Raw genomic sequence first — 24,767 nt, 5'->3', positions numbered from 1 at the left:
CTCCGTCCCAAGCCCCGGTTCTGCAGCTCCCATTGGCTGGGAACCGCAGCCAATGGGAGCTGCGGGGGATGGCGTCTGTGGACAGAGGCAGCACCTGGAGCTAGGAGCGGAGGGAGGGGAGTTCCTTCCAGAGAGACCTCCCCAGGTAAGCACTGCCCTGCACCCCAATGCCCAGCCCTGAGCCCCCCCCCACACCAAAACTCCTCGAGACGGCCCCAGCAGCAACTGGTGCGACTGAGCCAGGGGCTGCCTGAGCTGCTCAGGCAGCTCCCGGGCCAGCCCCACGGGCCGCTGCAGAAGTCACGGAGGTCATGGGAAGTCACGGAATCCGTGACTTTCCATGACCTTCGTGACAAACATGGAGTCTTAATAATAGGTGCTTGGAAGAAAACCACTCTCACTTAATAATCATCATCTGATGAACAATTTTTGACTTTAAAAAGCTGAAGGTTAGCAGACACCACCAAGAATTGCTTTATTTTTGAATTTTTACTCCAAGTACATTCATCTTATTTTCTTACAAACAGACTGTAAAAATCAGATGCTGTACATAAGCACACCCTTTGCATTTGGTGCCCATCACAAAGGGAGAAACAACCATAGAAACAGTGTTTTACTTCTGGAGCCAAATTCCAATCTGGTGCAAACAGGTGCCACTCCACTGAAATCAACTGACTGTCACCCTCTTATATCATGCCTAGAAGAAACACAGAAAATAAAAGCTTACTTGTTTTCTTCTTATGCCAAAATGTTACTATATCTTTGTGTAACCCTTTTGCCTTCTTCCTTGCCTGAGCAGCAGAGGCCTGAAAAACAGCATGCAATACCAGGGACAATTAGCATCGGAACGAGATGTAAAGAAGTCTACACAGCATGTACAAAGATATGTTTGTTTGTTTCATCGGGAGTTCAACGATCTCCCTAGATGTCACTAAAAGCCCGAATGCCATGTGTGGCAAGCAGACTGCCCCAGCAGAAGATTGCCTTGTGATGGAGGTCACATAAAGCTGAATTCTGTGGTACCCTAATAAGTACTGTATCAGGCTGATAGCTCTTGAGACTGAAGGCCTCTTTTTGACCACAGAACAGGTACAGCATGTGCTAGCAACATAGGCTTCCCCATGCTGTCCCATCAATATACCCCAATCCTGATCTGATGGGATCACCTTTACTGGTTAGAATATAGTCTGGTCTCTAGATGTTGATTGGTTAGAGCAGAAATCCGTTAACTCCACTGTAGTGAATGGCTGTACACATCCCAAACAAAGATTTAGATACTACACATCTATTTTTAAATGTACGTTAAATACTCACATGATCAAAAAAGTAAATAATAGCCAGCTTTTTGCTGCGCCTGGTAAGGATGCGCTGGACTTTCGTCTGTCCAAAATGCTTCTTGAGCACATTTGCGTCATTAAGGTAGTCAGGGATATTTTTGCACTGGATTGCTGTGAGTTCACTTGGCGATAAGCCACCGAGACTGTCCACACTCTCGCTGCTTCGATTTCGACGTGAAGGAGTCACAATAGCGGAATCTGAGAGAAAGTGTTGAAAGAGTCCCGAGATCAGTCTCTAGACCTGCCTGTGGTTTCTCATTTTGGATCTCAACAGCACAGACGTTAAGTCAGAAGTTTGCATTAAGCAGGGGGTACTGACACCTGCAGCCCATATTTACACTAGATTAGTTAATGAAAACACTCCCATAATTCAATGTTAAGGTTGAAATTTTGAATTAGCAAAGCAAGGAAATTCAAAGTCCTCATGGCAACTTTAACTAACCCCTGTAACGAAGAGTCCTTTATTACAACTGGCAAAGTGTGCAATTCTGTATTTTAAAAATATTGTTCAGCTATGTGGAGCCATGAAAATGGACTATGCAATACACAATCTCATACAGCTGGTTATGAAGTGAGAGTAAATAAATTAAGATGTAAACAGTTAGGTTCTCTTGTGCATATGGAAAGTCACAAAACTAACAAAGTGAAATGTATATTTCAGAAAAAAGCTACATTAAAAGAACATTAAGACTGCAGAGTGAAGCACTCAAAATTCAGGAAATGCTAGGCAGCCTTACATCCCACTGTTAGTATACATTATGATGTAGTCCTCGTTACAAAAAGCCACATTACTGAAGAAGGCAGTGGAGGAGAAGAAAGCGGGGAAGGGAAGAAGAGAGACAGAATAAGGAAAGAGATGGGGAGGTTTGCAAAGGAGGAAATCAAGACATCTCTGAATTTCCAGGGAAGCTTGGGGGTGTCAGGGTAGGAGGGGATGGAAAGGTTACACAGAATTACTATATAAATATTTAGAAAGTGCCAATTATCAGGTGCCAGTGCAAAGGTTAAGACAGGGGTTCTCAACCAGGGGTCCAGGGCCCCCTGGGGGGCTGCGAGCAGGTTTCAGGGGGTCCTCCAAGCATGGCTAGCATTAGACTCGCTAGGACCCAGAGCAGAAAGCTGAAGCCCTGCCGCATGGGACTGCAGCCCGGGGCCCCCTAGTCCCGGCACCCAGGGCTGAAGCTGAAGCCTGAGCAACTTAACTTCGCGGTGCCCCCTGTGGCATGGGGCCCCGGGCAATTGCCCTGCTTGCTACCCCCTAACACCAGCCTGGGCTTTTATATGCATGTCATAAACATAGAGATAAGGGTAGCATAAAATCTCTCCTTGGCAGCTGTACTGAATTGCTTTATCTGTAAAGGGTTAAGTAGCTCAAATCATGTAGTTGGCACCTGACCACAAGGACCAATGAGGAAAGAAGATACTTTCAAATTGGGCAGGGGAGATTTGTTTGTGGCTCTCTTTGTGTTGTTCCCTCTCCAGTCAGAGATAGAAGCTAAGCAGGGACAACATCTGCGGAAAATATACCTGGAACGATCCATCTAAAATTACAAAAATTGTAAGTAGGCAAGGAAATGCGTTAGGTTATCTTTTGTTTTGGCTTGTGAATTTTCCTATGCTACAAAGGTAGTTTTATTCCTGTTTTTGTAACTGTGAAACTGAGTCCAGAGGGGAATCCTCTGTGTTTTAAATCTTTTATTACCCTGTAAAGTTATCTTCCATCCTGATTTTGCAGGTGTGATTCGTTTACTTTTTTCTTTATAATAAAGTTCTTCTTTTAAGAACCTGATTGATTTTCAGTGTCCTAAAGAACAAGGGTTTGTTTGGTCTGTGCTCACATTGCTAACCAATGGGTTGGTATATTATTCTCAAGCCTCCCCAGGAAAGGGGGTGAAGGGGCTTGGGGGGTTATTTTGGGGGGATAGGGACTCCAAGTGACCCTTCCCTGAATTTTTGTATAAAATCACTTGGTGGTGGCAACAATACCGTCCAAGGACAAGGAAAGAAATTTGTGCCTTGGGGAAGTTTTAACCTAAGTTGGTAGAATATAAGTTTAGGGGGTCTTTCATGTGGGTCCCCATATCTGTACCCCAGAGTTCGGGGGGGGAACCCTGACAATGCAGAAAACCAGTTGCTGTGGCACAGCTGGACCGTGGAGCTTTTATAGCATGTTGCAGGGGCCTCAGAAAGAAAAAGGTTGAGAACCCCTGGGTTAAGAAGTATGTATTGATAAGACTTGCAAGAGTTCCGTTTTCTTTCTCCTGAATCCCCAGAATGAGGAAACAGCATGTACAGAACCATGATGATGGTGGTGGAAGGTAAAGGAATAAGGTAATTAGGGAATGGAAAAGGGAGGAGGGAAGAAAGCAAAAGAGAGATACTGAACGAAAAGAGAAAACTGGATGGAAGAACCATATGAATTTGACATGGAGTGGGAACACGAGGGAGAAGAAGAAGGTGAGATAAAAGTACACAAAGGAGACTGCGAGACAAGAGAAAGAAATACAAGAAGGAACTCTGAAAAACAATCAACCCTGCAAAACAAAAATCAAACACCAAGTACATTATCCAGAAATTTCTGCCTAAAGCGCAGCACAATTATGCATCAGCTTAAATAAACTAAGCATAGCAAAACATATACCTGGATTGGCTTAAATACAATAGCAACCACAAAAGGAGTTGAGAGAAGAGATGATGTGTGCCCTATACACTTCTCAATGCCATTTTTTAAACTGTAGCTCATGTTTTCCTTACTGACCCACAACCTCTACTAAATGTCACTCATTTTCAACCCCTGAGAAGAGTAATTAACTTAATTAATGCCACAGAGGTGAGCCTCCACTACACCGACATTTGACTAACCAAAGGAAGAAGTATCTGTCTTCACAGTGACCACCTCAGACAATTTAGAAGCAACACTGACGTATCTGAAAGCATGCACTGTTTAATCCTCTTTAATCACAAGAGCAACAATCGCAAAGGGCACCTCCAGGGTAGGATGTAAAATGAAATCATTAAGTCTCCAAAAAGGAAAACAAAAAATCCCTTGGAAAGGCAAAACTTTAAAGAGAGCAAGCCATCCTGTTAACTTCCACTGCCAGTGCATTCATTTCCACTACCCGATTTATTGAATAGTGCCGATTCCTAGCACTTACCTTCCGTAGTTTTCGCTTCGGTTTTCTCTTTACCATCTCCTTCTTGTAATGGTGCTGAGAGCCGTGGCGCTGCAAACAGAGACTTACTTGCTCCCAACATCTGTTCATTTTCTCCAGATTCTACTCTTTCCCTTTTCGACTCTTTCTTAACACGTCCACTATCTTTATTGCTTTTTATCATATCCTGCAATGTTCGGCTAAACAAGCCAGCTGCTCCACGTGGCCGGCTTAATCGAACAGGCCGCTTATCTGGAGGATAACCGCTCCTAGATACAATCTCTGACTCCTCTGCAACATCATAATCCCGCCCTCTTGGGGAACGATCTCGTTCCTCTTTTCTTTTCATTCCTTTTACAAGGCTGACAAGTGGCTCACTCTGAGCTTCGTCATGTTCTGATTTAGTCGCTATACTGACTTGGAAGTTTCCTCCTAAATCCAAGGACCCAGATGAGCTAGAAAAAGTAGTGAAGCTGCTGCTAGGGCTTCCAAAGAGCGGCTTTGTTCCTTTTTTGTCATCCTCTACTGTTTTGCTTGGTACAGAAGAGGCAAAGGAAGATGGCAAATTACTGCTGCTAGCTGGTTTTGAAAAGCTGAAGTTTGTACTGGTACTAGAGCTACTGGTCTCTTGAGAAAGGCCAAAAGGGGCCAGTACTCCAGGCCCACTACTAACTGGATGGGAAAATGTGAAAGATGTTGGGATGATCTGGCTTTGTGTTTTCTCTGGCTCGGAACCAGCACCAAAGATTGGTTTAAATATTGCATTTTCTGGTGTTTTAAAGCTGAATTCTGATCCCACAAAGCCACTACTTGAAACTTCTCCAGATGTAACTCCAAAGTTAGAAGCATTCTGAAATGTTCCAAGGTTAGTAGGTGGTTTAAAACTGAATCCTTGGTTTCCAACAACAGAGGAGGTAGTTGGTGCAGAAGACGCCACAAAAGGTGTAGGTTGTCCAAGACCATAAGACTGTGTAAACCCAGAGGGCGGCCCAAATCCCAAGGTTTGCCCTGAAGTGGGATGGCTTAATCCCGAAGGCTGAGTAAAGTTGGATGGCTGGGCAAACCCAAGGTTCTGTACAGATCCTCCATTGCTCTGTCCAAACATAGAGGGCTGACCAAATCGAAATGGTGTTTGAGCCTGAAACATTCCTACAGAACTATTAGAAGGTGCTGGGAAAACAGCAGGCTGCTGTCCGCGAAAAGGACTGTTAGGGTTCATCTTCAAAAGTAGGAGTTAGTGAGTATCTGCCAAAGAGAGCTCACGCCTCGAACATCTGTTAACTTTCAGTTTCCAGCCAGTCATTCTAGTAATCTGAAATACAAATGTGTAACATTACATTACATTTTCTAATTGGTTTCCATTTATAATAGGGAAGTTCAGCCAAGACAATTATTAATTGCTTTATCCTACATCTTTGCAACATCCTATTAACTTTTTACTATGTTTAAAAAAATAATTTATTCTTACATCTTGTTTTCTCTCTTCTGTGGTTTCTAATCTGTGAAATAACGGTTGTTGGATTTATGGAGGCCTGTGCTATACAGGTCAAAGTGGATGATCTGGTGCTCCCTTCTGGCCTTAAATACTATTACTCTATAACTTTTTCTCTCATCCTATGGTTAGTCAGTTTTCTTAATTGTCTTGCGAGGGACTTTTTGAAAGTCCTAATCTACCAGTTCTTTATCCATTATTTTGCTGATAACCTCAAACAATTTGAATATATTGGAGAGAGAGAACTTCCCTTTACAGAAGGCATACCATTTCACCCCTACTGTATCATATTCATGGGTGTGTTAAAATTGTCTGTAATTGCTTTTCAGCCATTTAAGCTGGCACCATAGTAAGGTTCACTAGGATTGCTTCTATTGCTTTTTTCAAATATAGGTATTATTCTCCAGTCCTGTGACACAGTAGCTGAATGTGATAATAGATTGCATAGCTTTGTTAGCAGCTCAGTCACTTCATTCTTCACTTCCTTCAGAACTCATGGATGTCTCATCCAGTCCTGATGACTTGATGCTATTTAATCAGTTTGTTTCAGCACCTCTTCTTTTGACAGCTCAGTCTCTGACAATGCTTTATTCTTTATTACCTGAAGAGAGTAGGTCAGGATAGATATGTCCCTAACATACTCTGTGGTGAAATTATTTAGCTTCTCTGAAATGTCCTTTTCATCTTTAATTGTTCCCTTTATTCCTTTGTAGTCTAGTGCACCACCGCTTTCCTTATAGGATTCCCAATTCTGATATACCGGAACAATTCTGTGTATTTTGCTTATTTTTCAATTACTTTTCTAAATACCTTAGCCTTCTTAAACCATAAGGTGGAATTTATCTACTATACATGTGACCATTATGGTACAATTAAGGCCCTGATCCCGCACCTGCATCCTTGCAGGCACTTTTACCCATGAGGAGGTTCTGCCCATACAGATCCAGATGCACAATCAGGCCCTAATTTGTTAACATCAGTGCTGACTCAAAGGATTTTTTTCCCCTACTTTGGACTGTAAAGGCTTTGTGACTATCTGCCTTTAAAAAAAATCTAGTGTACAGTGTTAGCTTTAGGTTCTACCCCCTCCCTGAAAATGTTATGCTTAATTTTATTGCACTTACTGATACTGAATAGATTAACTAGTTTTTGAACCATTTCCTATGCACTACCTTCAAGAGACTGCTGCACAAGAAAAAGGAAGGAAGTCTGAGCAAAAAGCTCAGAATAATATACCGTAGCTACTCACTCCAAGGAACAACCAGGCTACAGCTGAGCCAGAACTAAAACCCTAGCTCTGAAACTCATCTTTCCATATGGGACAGAGCCAGACCTAGCAGCGTGGACACACCTGAATTTGGGGGCTTAAAATCATTTTCCGTAAATTCCTGGCGTCCGGATTGAACCTACTACAGAAGCCATAAATTCAAACTGCAAAGGTGCATCTGTAGTCCTCTGCCCACGCAGCCTAACCTGCACTTTCATTTCAGCGCTGCCCCCCAGCTGAATGGGAACTGCCTGTTCAGAGACAGCAGGTGTAAAGTGAACAAAGAATAGCAATAATTCACATGTAGCCAAATGAGAGACCCCAGACCCTTACTGGGACAGAGGCAACTCATGGCAGGGGAATGGGGACTGTGCCTGGACACAGGGGAAAGGAGTCTGGGGGGCGGGGTCAGTGCCCAGGGACAGGGCCTGGGCAGGGGAATGGGGCCAGGGGGCGGTGGGCAGAGGCCAGGGAATAGGGTTTGGGGGAGGGGGGTTGGTGCCTGGGCAAGGGAATGGAGATAGGGCAGTGCCTGCAGACAGGGAAATGGGGGCAGTGGGCAGGAGCCAGGGAATGAGGATGGGGGAGGGGTGATGCACATAGACAAAGGCTGTGGGCAGGTGGGTCAGTGCCCGGGCAGGTGGCATTGGAAGGGGGGCTGGGGGCAGGGGATGGGGGTCGGGGAGTGCCCACAGGCGGGGACAGAGGAATGGGGGCGGGGACAGGGGATGGGGGACCGGGGGCGGTGCCCACAGGCGGGGGGCCGGGGAAGGAGGGCGGGGACAGGGGAATGGGGGCAGGGGATGGGGGGCCGGGGGCGGTGCCCGCGGGCGGCGGGGAATGGGGGCCGGTGCCCACAGGCGGGGAAGGGGGCCCGGGGGGCGGTGCCCAGGGGAAGGGGCGCAGGGGAACGGGTCGGGCGCTGAGGGGAGGCACCGGGCTCGGTATCACCGCGCCGCGGGAGCCGGTCCCAGGCCCCGCCCCCAATCTCACCAGGCCGGGTCACCAGCAGAGCCGCCGCCGCCGCCATCGCAGTGCGGGGGGGGAAACCGGATGGCTCCTCCGCGCGTGCGCACCAGCTGGGCGGGACCAGGACTCACCCGTTTCCGGTCCGTGCTGCTCGGGTCTGCCCCGGACCGTCCGCCGGAAGCCCCGCCCGGTGAGCGCGAGCTGCAGGGGCGGGTGGCGGCGCGCGCCTCGCCTGGCCGGGCCCCGCGTGCTCAGCGCTGCTGCTGCTGCAGACCCGCCCCCGGGGCGCCCAGCTGGGGCCAGCGGCGCCGGGCTGTGCAGTGACACGCACGAGCTCCGGGGCCGGGACAGAAGCCGCTTTCCCAGGGCGGCCTCAGGTGCTGTAACGCCTCTTCTCCTCCCGGAGCCCGTCCCTGCTGCCCGCCTGTTCACTCCCGCTCCTTCAACAGCCTGCGTCCCCCCCGGGCAGCTCCGGGCCAGGCCCGGCATGAAGCCGAGGTGGGGAGGGGGCAATGGGTCCTGTCGTTAACGATTACATCACAATGGATGTGCCCAAAGGGGCGGAGTGAAAGTTGCCCAGACAACCTTCATGTTGGCATCTCCTAACTTGAGCGGGCCCGAGTTTACAACTTCTTCGTGTTTTGACCATCATGTTTTGCTTGTGTGATTTTATATACTGCTATGCTGTCCCCTCTTCTTTGCTTCCTTTCGAAGGTAACAGACCTCGCGTTTTCAATCGCAATTCAGACAAGTTTTTCCAGGCCCTTGATCATTCTTTCTGTCCTTCTCTGAATCCCCCTCTAGTATCTTCCTTGAGATGTGAAAGCTGCTACATAGACAGCACTATACAGGAGGCCTCTCTTTATCCAATGGACTTGGGTGTAACCATGGATGAGAGCCATGTAACCCTTCCTTGTACTGTGCAGTTTATGTACTTTAAGCCCGGCCTGGAGGGTCCCTCTCTAAGCTGAGAGGGTTGTTTCAGCCTCCTGACGTATGCTCCAGCATTTTTACTGAGATTGCCAATGTGAGGTAGACAGCTGTCTGCTAGTTTTAGCTTATCTAATGTATGTGACGGAACAGATTGGTTACTGATAGGACTGATTTGGTCTAGATTTGAAATGGTAAGGGGTTTGGATGGTTCAGATGATTGGCAATAGGCTATATAGGCTGTTTTGTCTAGATCAAAGCAACTGGCTTCTAAAATTACGTGTTTTACCCTCCACCATATCTTTGTCTACCCTTTCACAGATCCTAAAGCAACAATAGTGTCTCATAGCTGCTACTGGATTATTAGTTGCTACCATTGCCTAATACTCATTTTTTAAAATTAATTTGCAGGGCCCCCTTGAATAGTTTCTAATGAGATGAGTTTAGTCATTCGAAATCTGCAGAAAGTCATCCCCCTCAGGCGAATTCCACTTCGCAGAAGAATAGAAATCCTTCAGAAGATTTTGGACGTGCAGCAGTTCGACCTGGGCGTTATCTGTGTTAATAACAGAAACATTCAACTTCTCAATAGCACCTACAGGCAAAAAAATGTCCCCACTGATGTGCTTTCCTTCCCTTTTCATGAGGTAAAATTGATTTTTTTCCCCCTCCCTTTCTTCTCCTTTCCACAGCTACTTTCTTGGTCTGCCTGACACAACTGACTTCTTTGCAAGCCGTTAGAGAAAGTACCATAACCCTTATTAAATAAATCCTAAAGTAATTTGATATCATATTTCGTTGCAGTGGCTTTCTGTGCTGATACACTAGGACACGGTGCTTCAGGGGATCCCAGACATGTTGTGGAACTTGATGGTGATTTGGGACCTGTTTCAGGGCTCTCAGAGGTTATCTTCTTTGAAACCATCTTCAGCAATCCTCATTAGATGTTTTATACGTTCTTCCTTCCATGGCTCCATAAATGCATGAAAACAGAGCCATGAGTCAAGTTATACATACACTGCCTGTTCCCCAGCATTTCAGAAATTCTACTTCCACAAGGCAGCTGGCAGCAGTTAAAGTGTCACTACTGGGAAGCTGAAAGTGGACAACGGGATGGATCACTTGATAACTACCTGTTCTGTTCATTCCCTCTCAAGCACTTGGCACTGGCCACTGTTGGCAGACAGGATGCTTGGCTAGATGGACCATTGGTCTGACCCAGTGTGGCCATTCTTATGTTCCTGCTTTTTTGCCTTTTTTGGTCAGTGTTATTTAAATCTTCAAAGTAACCAGTAAGAAATTTGATTATTTACATTAGGTAACTTGTTGATAATAACGAAATGTCTTTCTGTTGCTCTCTTATGGAAAGCAGTCAAGATTTAAAAGGGAAAAGGTACAGGCTCACACATTCGGCTACCATCAGGTACTAGGGATAGGGAGAGAAGGCATTGGAAATGTAACTTTTCCATCAAATGTACATGTTTAAACACTTTTGGATCCCATTTGATTTCTGCTGACATGAGAACAGTATAATTGCTCACCTAGGGTCATAGGAGTGGCAAGAATATTTCCTAGGTAAACAATAATTAGCTAAAGAATTCCTCGGTTTTTGCCACATTCAGATCTAGTTTTCAGTAGCTGTGCTATGTTGACGTCTAAAGGTGGTGGTGTTTATTTAGCAGAACTCTGGCCTCTAATGGGATGTCTACACAGCCTGGGGGAGCTAGCCTTGCAGTCCGAGTTGACGGGCTTGGGTTAGCAGAGCTCATGCTAGCACTCTAAAGATAGTGCTTTGAAGTTGTGGCTCAGGCAGGAGCTTGGGCTCTGAAGCCTAGGGAAGTGGGATAGACTTCCGAGCCTGAGCTTCCGCCCAAGCTGCAACTTCAAAGCACTGTCGACACAGTACTTCTGGGGGAATTCTGCACATCTGCGGACACACAGAATTCCTCTATATCGCTGCGCTCGTGCCGGCTGTTCTGGCGCCACAGCAGCCTCTGGTGGGCAAAATGCAGGACTGCAGCACTTCTTAGGCAAAATGTATTTTATGCAGGAAAATACAACATTCTATGCCCAGTGCTCCAGCATTCCCCCAGGAGTAGAGTTCCTCACAGCACACTGCCTGCAGAGCCAGGTTAGGACAGAGTGGGGCACACAGGATTACTGGGGTTCAGAATGGCTAGTGGGGGGGACAGACTGGAGCATGGGCTCAGGAGTTAGTGAGGTGACAGAAAGGGGAACTACACAAAAATGAGGAGGTTAGTTAAACACAAATTAACAGGTACAGCACCAAAAGTTAAATCCCTGCAAACAGCATGGAAACTTTAAAGACACCATAATAGAGGCTCAACTTAAATGTATACCCCAAATTAAAAAACATAGTAAGAGAACCAAAAATGTACCCCTGTGGCTAAACAACAAAGTAAAAGAAGCAGTGAGAGACAAAAAGGCATCCTTTAAAAAGTGGAAGTTAAATCCTAGTGAGGAAAATAGAAAGGAGTATAAACTCTTGCAAATGAAGCTTAAAAATGTAATTAGGAAGGCCAAAAAAGAATTTGAAATACAGCTAGCCAAAGACTCAAAAAGTAATAGCAAATACATTTTTAAGTATATCAGAAGCAGGAGGCCTGCTAAACAACCAGTGGGGCCACTGGACAATCAAGATACTAAAGGAGCACTCAAGGATAAGGCCATTGCGGAGAAACTAAATGAATTCTTTGCATCAGTCTTCACAGTTGAGGATTTGAGGGAGATTCCCAAACCTGAGCCATTCTTTTTAGGTGACAGATCTGAGGAACTGTCCCAGATTGAGGTGTCATTAGAGGAGGTTTTGGACCAAATTGAAAAACTAAACAGTAATAAGTCACCAGGATCAAATGGTATTCACCCAAGAGTTCTGAAAGAACTCAAATGTGAAATTGCAGACCTATCATCTGTGGTTTCTAACCTATCATTTAAATCAGCTTCTGTACCAAATGACTGGAGGATAGCTAATGTGACTCCAATTTTTAAAAAAGGGACCCAGAGGTGACCCTGGCAATTACAGGCTGGTAAGCCTGACTTCAGTACCGGGCAAACTGGTTGAAACTATAGTAAAGAACAAAATTGTCAGACACATAGATGAACATAAATATGAGTCAACAGTGTGATGCTGTTGCAAAAAAAGCAAACATGATTCTGGGATGTATTAACAGGTGTGTTGTGAGCAAGACACGAGAAGTCATTCTTCCGCTCTACTCTGCTCTGGTTAGGCCTCAGCTGGAGTATTGTGTCCAGTTTTGGGCACCGCATTTCAAGAAAGATGTGGAGAAATTGGAAAGGGTCCAGAGAAGAGCAACAAGAATGATTAAAGGTCTTGAGAACATGACCTATGAAGGAAGACTGAAAGAATTGGGTTTGTTTAGTTTGGAAAAGAGAAGACTGAGAGGGGACATGATACCAGTTTTCAGGTATCTAAAAGGGTGTCATAAGGAGGAGGGAGAAAACTTGTTCACCTTAGCCTCTAAGGATAGAACAAGAAGCAATGGGCTTAAACTGCAGCAAGGGAGGTCTAGGTTGGACATTAGGAAAAAGTTCCTAACTGTCAGGGTGGTTAAACACTGGAATAAATTGCCTAGGGAGGTTGTGGAATCTCCATCTCTGGAGATATTTAAGAGTAGGTTAGATAAATGTCTATCAGGGATGGTCTAGACAGTATTTGGTCCTGCCATGCGGGCAGGGGACTGGACTCGATGACCTCTCGAGGTCCCTTCCAGTCCTAGAATCTATGAATCTATAATTAGTTGGGGAAGAGTCAACATGGTTTTTGTAAAGAGAAATCATGCCTCACCAATCTAGTAGAATTCTTTGAGGGGGTCAACAAGCATATGGAAAAGGGGGATCCAGTGGATATAGTGTATTTAGATTTTCAGAAACCTTTGACGAGGTCTCTCACCAAAGGCTCTTAAGCAAAGTAAGCTGTCATGAGATAAGAGGGACGGTCCTCTCATGGACTGGTAACTGGTTAAAAGATAGGAAACAAAGGGTAGGTATAAATGGTCAGTTTTCAGAATGGAGAGACGTAAATAGTGGTGTCCCCCAGGGGTCAGTACTGGGCCCAGTCCTATTCAACATATTCATAAATGATCTGGAAAAAGGGGTAAAAGGTGACGTGGCAAAATTTGCAGATGATGCGAAACTACTCAAGATAGTTAAGTATAAAGCAGACTGCGAAGAGCTACAAAGGATCTCACAAAACTGGGTGACTGGGCAACAAAATGCCAGATAAAATTCAATGTTGATAAATGGCAATTAATGCACATTGGAAAACATAATCCCAACTATACATATAAAATAATGGGGTCTAAATTAGCTGTTACCACTCAAGAAAGAGATCTTGACGTCATTATGAATAGTTCTCTGAAAACATCCACTCAGTGTGCAGTGGCAGTCAAAAAAGCGAACAGAATGTTGGGCATCATTAAGAAAGCGATAGCTAATAAGACAGAAAATATATTGCCTCTATATAAATCCATGGTACGCCCACATCTTGAATACTGCGTGCAAATGTGGTCGCCCCATCTCAAAAAAAGATATTTTGGAATTGGAAAAAGTTCAAAAAAGGGCAACAAAAATGATTAGAGGTATGGAACGGCTGCTGTATGAGGAGAGATTAATAACACTGGGACTTTTCAGCTTGGAAAAGAGATGACTAAGGGGGGATATGATAGAGGTCTATAAAATCATGACTGGTGTTGAGAAAGAAAATAAGGATTTGTTATTTACTCCTTCTCATAAGACAAAAGCTAGGGGCCACCAAATGAAATTAATAGGCAGCAAGTTTAAAACAAACAAAAGGAAGTATTTCACACAATGCACAGTCAACCTGTGGAACTCCTTGCCAGACGATGTGAAAGCCAAGACTATAACAGGGTTCAAAAAAGAACTAGATAAATTCATGGAGGATAGGTCCATCAATGGCTTTTAGCCAGGATGGGCAGGGATGGTGTCCCTAGCTTCTGTTTGCCAGAAGCTGGGAATGGGAGACAGGATGGATCACTTGATGATTTACCTGTTCTATTCATTCCCTCTGGGGCACCTGGCACTGGCCACTATCGGAAGACAAGATACGGGGCTAGATGGACCTTTGGTCTGACCCAGTATGGCTGTTCTTATGTTTGACAAATAAAATATGCAGAATTTCCAAATATTTTGTGCAGAATTTTTAATTTTTTTGGCGCAGGATTCCCCCAGGAGTAACACAGCTATTTTTTAGAATGCTAGCACAAGTCCCACTAGTCCAAGTCTGTCAACCTAGGCTAGGAGGCTTGCTGCCATGGGATGTGTCGGCCTACCCTAAGCAAGTCAAGGACATGTGTAAATTTTACACTAGGTGCTGGACCTATACATATTGGCTGACTGAACATAGCAAATGTTTCACAGCTTGGTGATTCATCCTTTGGATCATACAGTCAAATCAAAGTCCCTTTCTGTCCATTTCTGGTTACTGTTCTAATGGAAGTTAAAGAGCCCCTAGCTAATTTCCTCTGTCAGTAAAAAGCCTTTAGTGTCTAAGGTTCCATTTGCATGAACCACCTTGCTGTACCAGTGCCTAGCTCATTACTTTGTAACAACTTTGGGAAGCCTTGAGGATGAGAAGTACTCTGTCTAACCAGATTCTCGCGTTTGTTAACTTTTGGAAGGGCTTCTGTATTTCAGAATCTGAAAGCAGGTGAGCTGCCTCAGCCTAGTTTTCGAGACGAATACAATCTCGGTGATGTTTTCCTAGGAGTAGAGTATATCTATCAACAGTGCCAAGAAAATGGGGAGGATTACTACAGCATTCTTACAGTAAGTGTTGCTTACTAATACAGATTTCTCATCACAGACACGATTTGGGAACCATGGTTGAAACAATGCTAATATTCACTGGTGGGGAGGTTTTTTTGCCAGTTTATGGACATTGCAAAGATTAATCTACAGAAAAATGTCCTGAATCCAAACCTATAATGTAAAGCAGGGGTGGGCAAACTTTTTGGCCTGAAGGCCACATCTGGGTGGGGAAATTGCATGCAGGGCCATGAATGTAGGGCTGGGGCAGGGGGTTGGGGTGCAGGAGGGAATGTGGGGTGTGGGAGGGTGGGTGCGGTGTGCAGGAAGGGGCTCAGGGCAAGGGCTTGGGGTGCAGGAGAGGTGCGGGGTGTACGAGGGGGCTCAGGGCAGGGGGTTGGGGCGCAGGAGGGGATGCGGAGTGCGGGAGGGGACTCAGGGCAAGGGATTGGGGTGCAGGGTGGGGTGCGGAGTGCATGAGGGGACTTAGGGCAGGGGGTTGGGGCAGGGGGCTCGGGGCAGGGGGTTGGGGTGCAGGAGGGGACTCAGGGCAGGGGGTTTGGGGTGCGGGCTCCAAGGTGGCAACGGCACACAGCAGGATTAAGGCAGGCTCCCTGCCTGCCCTGGCCCCACGCCACTCCCAGAAGCAGCCAGCACCACATCCTTGCGTTCCTGGCCAATGGAAGCTGTGGGGGACAGTGCCGGCAGGCAAGGGCAGCGTGCAGAGCCCTTCTCTTCCCCCCCCTCCCCACCCCGGGCAGCAGGGACGTGGTGCCCGCCGCTTCCGGGAGCAATGCAGGGCCAGGGTAGGCAGGGAGCCTGCCTTAGCCCCGCGGCGCCACAGGGGTGGTAATCCCGTGGGCCAGATCCAAAGCCCTGATGGGCTGGATCCAGCCCGCGGGCCGTAGTTTGCCCACCCCTGATGTAAAGGAATTTAAATGTATATGCTCCATGTAAGCACAAAGTCATGCTAAAATACATTTCCAATTGCAGTCTTTTCTTAAATGTGGCTAGGATGTCTCTGGTAACTGTGTTCAGTGCTGTTACAACTTTGGAGGAAAGACTGAGTGGTAGAATAATACTTTTGTGAATAACCAAAGGGTAGGTTGAACTTAAGTCAAGAAAACTTACAAGTGATGAATAAAATCAGGAGAGTGTCATAGAATCATAGAAGATTAGGGTTGGAAGAGACCTCAGGAGGTCATCTAGTCCAATCCCCTGCTCAAAGCAGGACCAACACCACTTAATCATTCCAGCCAAGGTTTTGTCAAGCCGGGCCTTAAAAGCCTCTAAGGATGGAGATTCCACCACCTCCCTAGGTAACCCATTCCAGTGCTTCACCACCCTCCTAGTGAAAAAGTTTTTCCTAATATCCAACCTACACCTCCCCCACTGCAACTTGAGACCATTGCTCCTTGTTCTGTCATCTGCCACCACTGAGAACAGCCGAGCTCCATCCTTTTTGGAACCCCCCTTCAAATAGTTGAAGGCTGCTATCCGATCCCCCCTCACTCTTCTCTTCTGCAGACTAAACAATCCCAGTTCCCTCAGCCGCTCCTCATAAGTCATGTGCTCCAGCCCCCTATTCATTTTCGTTGCCCTCTGCTGGACTCTCTCCAATTTGTCCACATCCCTTCTGTAGTGAGGGGCCCAAAACTGGACCCCAGATGTGGCCTCGCCAGATGTGGCCTCGCCAGTGCCGAATAGAGGGGCATAATCACTTCCCTCGATCTGCTGGCAACGCTCCTACTAATGCAGCCCAATATGCCGTTAGCCTTCTTGGCAACAAGGGCACACTGCTGACTCATATCCAGCTTCTCGTCCAGCGTAATCCCCAGGTCCTTTTCTGCAGAACTGCTGTTTAGCCAGTGTCACCTGGGCTGCATTGAGGGCTGGGAATTAATCTACAGTGAGGGGTAGTTGTGGGGAATTAAAAGACCGTTTAGGAGCTATACTCCCTAGATTCACTGTAGAGGCTGAGCAGCAAGCATGTCTCACCAATAGTCTTAACAGCAGAAACTGCTCCCATGAAGGAGCAGAAGCAACAGCTGCCATAACTTACCCAGGAGCGGTTGCTTCTCTGAGCTGAATTAAAGTAACTTCCACACTAAGGAGACCAGGACTGTTCCTGTTCCTGGTTCTCTTTGTCCATATAGGGGTTATTTTTAAATACAATATAACAAGAAAATATAACTTGGAAAAACTAGGAAAGTAATGGGGGCTAAGCATCTCTAGATATTAGCTGTGGAATAAGATGGGCTGAGGTGACTTGACCTCTTAGCCTGGTCTGGATCACTTGGTAAACTGGGCACAAACAAACAATATGTTATATACATTTACGTTTAAATAATATATGGAGCTATACATATCTCATAGAGCTGGAAGGGACCCCCCCCCCGAAAGGTCATCGAGTCCAGCCCCCTGCCTTCACTAGCAGGACCAAGTACTGATTTTGCCCTAGATCCCTAAATGGCTCCGTCAAGGATTGAACTCACAACCCTGGGTTTAGCAGGCCAATGCTCAAACCACTGAGCTATTCCTCCCCTTGTGAGCTAGCCCTAGCTTTATACATCAAGGAACAAAGAATGTAGGTTACACTTATGCAATGGAGGACTCTATCCTGGGAAGCAGTGACTCTGAAAAAGATAGGGGGTTTTGGTGGATAATCATCTGAACATGAGCTCCCAGTGTGACACTGGCAAAAAGGACTAATGTAATCTTTGGACGCATAAATAAAAGTATCTCTAGTAGGAGTCAAGAAGTTATTTTACCTGTCTATTTGGTACTGGTGCAATCGCTGCTGGAATACTCTGTCCAGTCCTGGTATCCACAATTCAAGGAGGATATTGGTAAATTAGAGAGGATTCAGAAAAGAGCCACAAGAATAATTAAAGAATTAGAAAACATGCCTTATAGTGATGGACTCAAGGAGCTCAATCTGTTTAGCTTAACACAGAGAAGAGAAAATGTTGTTAGTAGAGGGCTCTATAATCTAATGGACAAAAGCATAACAAGATCCAGCGACTGGAAGCTGAAACTAGAGAAATGCCAACTGGAACAAAGGTGCATATTTGGTTAACGGCAACTTAACAATAGATGTAGTGGATCATTTGACATTCAATCTTGATTTAGAGCTGTTTTTAAAAAGTTGCTGTACCTCAACCAAAAACTTATGGACTTGGTTTGAGAATTATTGGGTGAAATTCTGTAGCCTATTACACAGGAGGTCAGACTAGGTGATCTTAATGGTACCTTCTGGCAATAAAATCATGGATATGGAATTCAGGGACTTAGCGCGATTCTTTTAAAGATTTTAAAGATAAGTTTGATCCACCTTTTAAACATAGAAAGAGTGTAATGGCTTTCAGTCCTTGCTGCAGGTCCCCAATTGCTCTTGCAGTCTAAGGCCTTGTCTACTCTGCCTTTTGCTGACAAAACTCTGCAGCTTTTGGAGGCAAAACAGTGGAAGTGTACACACTGCAATGCCACTTTTGACAACAAAACTGCCCTGTTTTAGTGACAAAATAAAACCACCTCGATGAGAGGCATAAAGTTTTTTACGGCAAACTTAAAGCAACAAAGTGTCAGTGTAGATCAGTGGTGGGCAAACTGCAGCCCATCAGGGTAATCCACTGGGGGGCCGCGAGACAGTTTGTTTACATTGACCGTCCGCAGGCACGGCCACCTGCAACTCCCAGTGGCTGCAGTTCGCCGTTCCCGGCCAATGGGATCTGTGGGAAGCAGCGGCCAGCACCTGTCGTCCTTACCCTGCCTCAGGGCTGGTTGCTTCTGGCAGCTGTCTGAACTTAGAGACAGCATGCCGACACACTCACTCTCCCCCAACACACACACTCTGTCTCCCCCCCCCCCCACACACACACACGCTTCAGTTGAAAAACAGCTGGCAATCTAGTAGGATGCCCATGGAAGGATGGGATTGAGAAACCTGCATCACGTGATGCTGTACCTGCCCCATGAGGCATTGCAAACGCTTCCCAAAGCACCCTGTGGCCAGTTGCACAGTGGGATTGGTACCCACAATGCACTGCTCTCTGTCTATGCAAGAGTTGCTAATGTGGATGCACTCTGCCGACACAAGGAGCATAGTGTGGACATGCAATAGCGGTTTAATTAAAGTGGCATAACTTTTTCCAACAAAACTCTGTAGTGTAGACATAAGCCTTAAACTTTCTGATCTCTTTAAAACTGTTTTTTATTTACTGTTTCATCTCTGTTTTGGAGAGAGGAAAAGGGTGAGTTTTGCCCCAAAGAGGAAAGGGATGCTGAAGGCAAGAATGCTTCTTTATTTAAACCTATTCTTGTGTACCCTCATGTATCTTCTGCCAGGGGACATAAGTTTGATTTACTGAAGTCATAGAACAATTCCCTGCCTTGTCCCCAAGGCTCTGAGTGCCCACAATTTTAATTGAGGTGAGTGGGAGCTGTATTATTCAGCACCTCTGAAAATGGCCACAGATCCACTGGTGCCGTAAGCGGGCATAGTTCCATTTGAAATCAGTGGAGTTGCTGAGACTGATAACTTTTGAAGATTAGAGCAGGAGATGGAGTTGTGTTCCCAGTGACCCATCTGGTTATTTTGATTAGCAGCAGGTGTATTTTCTTGGACTTGACCATAGACAAGGTATTTTACCATTTGAAAATGTCCTTTTCGATTACAAGAGGTTGAAGACAAACTTGTGGCTGACTTGTCAGAGGAGTCTATTATTACAAACACCGTCCTCTGGAATTTCTGTTTTCTTTTGGTTGGTGACTTTAGATATAACCTGTTCCTGTAATTTTTGGAGTATTAACTGGTTTTCCTCTGAAAGTTTCCCAAAAGCAATAGAATATATATAGCTGACAACATATGAGAAAGCTAGACTATATTCAGAAGATTAAAGTTAGTCATTCTTGTAGTTTTTCTGCTCTTGCCCCCTTTTCCCATCTCAGTACAAGGTATGCAAGGACCATGTGCATTAGACTATTGATCTTCGTGTACTGGCTAGTAAAAGTAGTTAACTTTATTACTGTCACTTTCTTTGTGAAGAACTGTGCTAAATATTGCAAGGTAGCCCCTACCTACTACAGTGATGCACACATGAATAAATGTTTAGAGATTTGTAAAATACTAAAACCATTTTTGTTTCCTTGGACAGGTGACTGCAGCTCATGGACTGTGCCATTTGCTGGGATACCAGCACAACACAGAAGCGGAGTGGGAGCAGGTAAAAGGATGTTCTTACCTAAGCTGAGATATATATACACCTCTACCTTGATGTAACCCTGTCCTCGGGAGCCAAAAACTCTTACCGCGTTATAGATGAAACCGTGTTATATCGAACTTGCTTTGATCCACCGGAGTGCGCAACCCCGCTTCTCTCCCCCCCCCTCCCCCCCCCCCCCCCCGGAGCACTGCTTTACCGCATTATATCCGAATTCGTGTTATAGTGGGTCGCATTATATCGGGGTAGAGGTGTATATATTAAGAATGCCCAAAGTACATCAGTGATGGTACATCAAATTCAAAACCTTATTGTAAATGCAGAGACATTTTCCTGACTATTCGTACATATTGTTGTATAACCTTCTAATCCTGATGCTCTCAGGGGCACTTTGCAGCCAGTCATTCATACATACATTCAAACCGTGAAAGTAATAGTGCAAAGTTCTAATAGTGCCTTTCATCTTAGAGAATCCTCAAGAACTACATCTGTGTTTAAAAGGGTAGCGGGTTCAAAAACAGGCCTTAGTATGGACTCTTTCAACCTTAACTGTGGAGACACAACTGTGCCTCCATGGGGCAGGAATCCGCGCAGCAGCCGTATAACTGCAAGGCTACAATACGTTAGGAGAGGAAGTGGTTTAAAAATATCTAATTGAAACTGTAGCTGGAATTTTAGGAACTAATGCTGTGCAATTATGTATAGCCTTCCATCAGAGCATCTTAGAGGTGTTCTCCTCATTTTACAAATGTAAAAACAGACAGAGTTTTAACTATTTGTGCAAGTTCACACAGAAGACTACTTAGAGTGGAGAACAGAACCTAGTGTGACAGTCAGGCCGGATGGCTGCAAGAGGGTGTGGGAAGGCAGATATGTAAACTCTAGAATATTAAAGACCCTCTTCCCTATCAGCTGAGAAGGGGTTACCTCAGGTCAATTAGGAACACCTGACTCCAATTAAGGGCTGCTTGAGACCTTTTAAAGCCCCTCTCCTGCTGAGAGATACAAACCCACCCACCTACCCCTCCCTGTTGAGACACACATGCAGGCTGTTACTAGCCTAGTGGCAGCAGGGAAATAAGCATCTCCAGGAGGAGAGGCTGTGCTCCTTCCCGTAGGGGAAACAGACAAGCCTGAGTGCCTGTCAGGGGAAGGACTGACTCCCCGGGGCAAACCACAGGATGATACCCCACCCCAACAAGGAGGCGGGGAAGGTATCTCCCTCTGTATTAGGGTCTAATGAAGTAGTCCCTTCTGTTTGTTGGAGGAACACCCCTTAGACCTACTCAGAAAATACGGCCGAAGGAACACAGAAGGGGGAAGACAAAGACTGCCCCAGTGCGGCAGACGGGTTGATTTAACCCAGGCCCATCTCACCAAAGGGAGAAGTGATGAGGTTGGTGAGACAAGGAAGGTGCCTTGCCACACGCGGTATGGCCGTTCCCTGTTCTGACAACTGGAATATGTATACTACCTCCCATAAGCAGGTGTAATTAACCACATTGGAATCTTGCCAGAACATCAGGATTCACACCTTTTTCTTGTGGAAAAAGCCTTATGAGCTGTTTAATAGCCCATCTAATCAGGGCCTGCTTTTTACATCTTTTCTGAAAATTGGGACCTCCAACAGCCTAATGCCCTAACTCCAATTTGGGGTGTTAGTTCGATACTTACTCAGGGGGAAGAATCGCCTATTGCAGCAGAAGTTGATTTAGTTGGGGATTGGTCCTGCTTTGAGCAGGGGCTTGGACTAGATACCTCCTGAGGTCCCTTCCAACCCTGAGATTCTATGATTAAGTAGCCACCACTGCCTGGATTTCCTTTGGTTTCAAATACGATTATTGACCAGGCTCAGCCTAGCTTGGTTTGTGAGAGCTGACAAGATCATAGGCAGAGGTTGCATGCTTGCAGGCATATCTCCAGTTTTCTTAATGAACCATAGCTAAATGTGACTGCAATCAGTGGGAACTAAGGACAGTCAGCACCCCACAAGGGTACTGTGTATCTGGAAGGACTGAGCACTAGAAGTGCTTTGAAATCCTTGAATGAAAGGGTCTGGGTAAGAGCCCAGTCCTGTACATGCTTATCCATGTGAATCTCTGTGTGCTCATGTGAGACGTCTTATTGAGTTCCTAGGTAACATTTCTCATGTAAGCAAGGGTTTAAAAGGAAAGGCATGATGCAGTTTTAGTGCCCATTCTTGTAAAGTGCAGTTCTGGTCAGAAATGTGACTGTAAATCTGGCATAGTGGGTTCTGGATTTATTGTGTCTCACTGATTCTGTATCAGATGGGTGGGTGGATGTCAGGCAAAGACATGGTGTCCTGACTGCTAGCTCTGCAGACTCAAACTGGGCTCTTTCCTTCTCATTTGGTCATCACAGTACTTATTTTCTGCCGGTGAAATTATGTCCTATGTGACACCTGTGCAGCCCAGTTGCATGAAGAGAATCTAGCTAACTTCATCTGAACTGTGTTGGCTCTGCGGTTACTTTTGTCCATAACTCATCTGGTACGACTTTGAATTCACACACGGGCAGATCTGTTTAAAGAAGTTGCCATTTTTACATAGTTTACTTTTCGGATTAGAACAGCACTTTAATGTCTAATGCTTAAAATTATAAAGAATGTACATGAAGGGAAAATGAGCATACTTATTGATTTTCCCCCCCCACTCATAGATGTATCAGAAGGAAAAACAAATTCTTGAGGAGCTAAATGGAATCACCGGTGCAAACCTCCAGCCACTGACTAAAAACCATTTCTGATCACGTCGCAAAAAAAAGAAAGAAGACCCAGAAAAATAAATCCTTATTCTACTAAGAAACCAAGTAGCATGGATACAACTAACTTAAGTATTAAGTGATTTATTTAACAGATATCTATGTTAACTTCATATAGTGTCAACAGAATGCCTTACATTGTAGTGTGTAATAAAATTCAGCCAAACAGCTTATCTCTCAAGCAGAGTGCAGTTGTATATGTAACTTGTAACCAGCAATGGACTCCAATATCAAACAACACAAATGTATGTTGAAGTATCTACTGGAGACCCACAGAAGCAGCTGAAAACTACAGTGCTTACTCCTTTATACTGCTGTCCTCCTCCCACCATATCCTTAGTGGGAAAGAGGGTAGAAAAATGGAATCTGAGTTTCAATTCATTAAATTGTTCAAATATAGTCATGTGTCTAATATCTGAAGTTGGCTTTGAAAAAGACTTAAGATGAGAAAGATGCTACCCAGAGAGTCTTCCTTCGAGGTTGATGTAGACATATAAAAGTAACAGTGATTTAAATCATTATTTCATGCATGAGTTGCTGTAGAGCTCCACAAGAAATTTTCTTCTTGACCTCAGGTAAGTGTGTTAACTCATTTAGGGCCAAAATCTTTGCTTATTCAAAGTAAAAAGCACCTAGCATCTTTATCCATAAGTAGTCCCATTGACTTCAGTAGGACTATTTATGGAATAATGTCCTAGTTAACATGACTGAGGTATCGCAGTCTGGTCCTAATTTTGCGGGAAGTAGTACTGTTGCATCCACTTCTTTTGAATATTTATTTTTCACAGTTGTAAAATCTCTCCTACTAACTTGCACCTGGGAACGTGTCTCTAGCTGCATGTATCAAATCTTAGTTCTGGACACTCATGGACCCTCCTATGGAATAATGCGTTGCCCATTTGGACCCTGTTTAGAATAATATAACTGTCTTACACACAATGGGAAATCTTCTAAAAATATGGTGTACGTAACACACAGGGCTGTGTGTCTCATGAACAGTAGATCTCAGCTTTCTGGGCTGGACAAGCACGAAGGATTAACCGTTGGGTGAGAAATACTTTATTGGACTGGACAGTAACTTGTTAAGTACAGGCTATAGTTTGCATCTTAGGCGTTTTTTTTTTTTTTTACTGGTAACTTTATGTTTCCAAGTCCTTTTACTTGCCTTTATTTTGAATCTTAATCTTAAACACTGTTCGGGTTTAATTTGGTGTCTTAGTGCCTTGTGCTAAGGAGCATGTTGAACTAAGATAAAAGTGGTGAACTGGGGTACACCATGTCCATGGAGGCAGGGGATTGGTGTGCATTGCAGGTGTCCAGAAGATAAGTGCAACAAAGCAGGGTGTGTAAATTTGCTAGCCTGCAGAGGGGAAGAGCAGAGCTCGGGGAGCCTGGAGCAGCTGTGTTGCCAGGCAACAGTGGCTGGGGAGAGTTTCCTCTGCTGGACCACAGACAGGGCCCCCTCCTGCTGTGAGGTAGTGATTCACCCCAGGCAGCTCGGGTAACCCTGAAAAGTGTCAGTGTATATTTCTCAAATAAAAGCCACTTGAACTGACCTTCCTTTACAGTTGGGCACTGAAAAACAGTTGCTCTCTGTAGGCTCTAGCTTCAAAAACATTCCACTTTTATTCCCCCTGAAACTAAAATTTCTTTTAGTACTGTTGTTTATTTTGTGGTAAGCATGTGGAAGCCTCGTTCAGGAATGGGCTCCTACTGTGCTAGGGGCTGGAGAAACACAGAGATGACATGGACCCTGCCCTAAAGATCTTACAGAGAGCTCTGTGCAGGCACTGCAGTCTGCATGTACACGAG

The 24,767-nt window shown here is 45.2% G+C and overlaps 2 protein-coding genes across 4 annotated transcripts in view; one reads left to right on the top strand and one right to left on the bottom strand.

Moving 5' to 3' along the window:
• Window positions 1-5,739, bottom strand: part of MCM3AP (minichromosome maintenance complex component 3 associated protein) — a 75,943-nt gene extending 70,204 nt beyond the window's left edge. Inside the window, exons 1-3 of the mRNA XM_065413441.1 lie at window positions 4,493-5,739; window positions 1,315-1,535; window positions 728-806 (exon numbers count right to left, since the gene is read on the bottom strand). Of these exons, the coding sequence (XP_065269513.1) occupies window positions 728-806; window positions 1,315-1,535; window positions 4,493-5,708 (1,516 nt within the window). The 5' untranslated portion in view covers window positions 5,709-5,739. The remainder of the gene's footprint in view (window positions 1-727; window positions 807-1,314; window positions 1,536-4,492) is intronic.
• A 2,594-nt stretch (window positions 5,740-8,333) lies between these two features.
• On the top strand, window positions 8,334-23,128 carry YBEY (ybeY metalloendoribonuclease). Of its 3 annotated transcripts, none has more exons than XM_065413361.1 (5): window positions 8,334-8,407; window positions 9,559-9,794; window positions 14,842-14,973; window positions 20,109-20,177; window positions 22,854-23,128. In XM_065413361.1, exons 2-5 carry the CDS (start codon window positions 9,585-9,587, stop codon window positions 22,938-22,940), a joined length of 498 nt encoding a protein of 165 aa, XP_065269433.1. In that variant the 5' UTR covers window positions 8,334-8,407; window positions 9,559-9,584; the 3' UTR covers window positions 22,941-23,128. The 3 variants fall into 3 exon arrangements, with proteins under 3 accessions (XP_065269433.1, XP_065269432.1, XP_065269434.1); XM_065413360.1 differs by lacking the exon at window positions 8,334-8,407 and adding an exon at window positions 8,528-8,594; XM_065413362.1 differs by lacking the exon at window positions 8,334-8,407 and adding an exon at window positions 8,710-8,931.
• Window positions 23,129-24,767: the final 1,639 nt, after the last annotated feature.

Source organism: Emys orbicularis, chromosome 11 (genome assembly GCF_028017835.1).
Source record: "Emys orbicularis isolate rEmyOrb1 chromosome 11, rEmyOrb1.hap1, whole genome shotgun sequence".
NCBI lineage: Eukaryota > Metazoa > Chordata > Testudines > Emydidae > Emys > Emys orbicularis.
The sequence above is the reverse complement of the archived record's forward strand: the minus strand, read 5'-3'. Positions and strand labels throughout refer to the sequence as shown.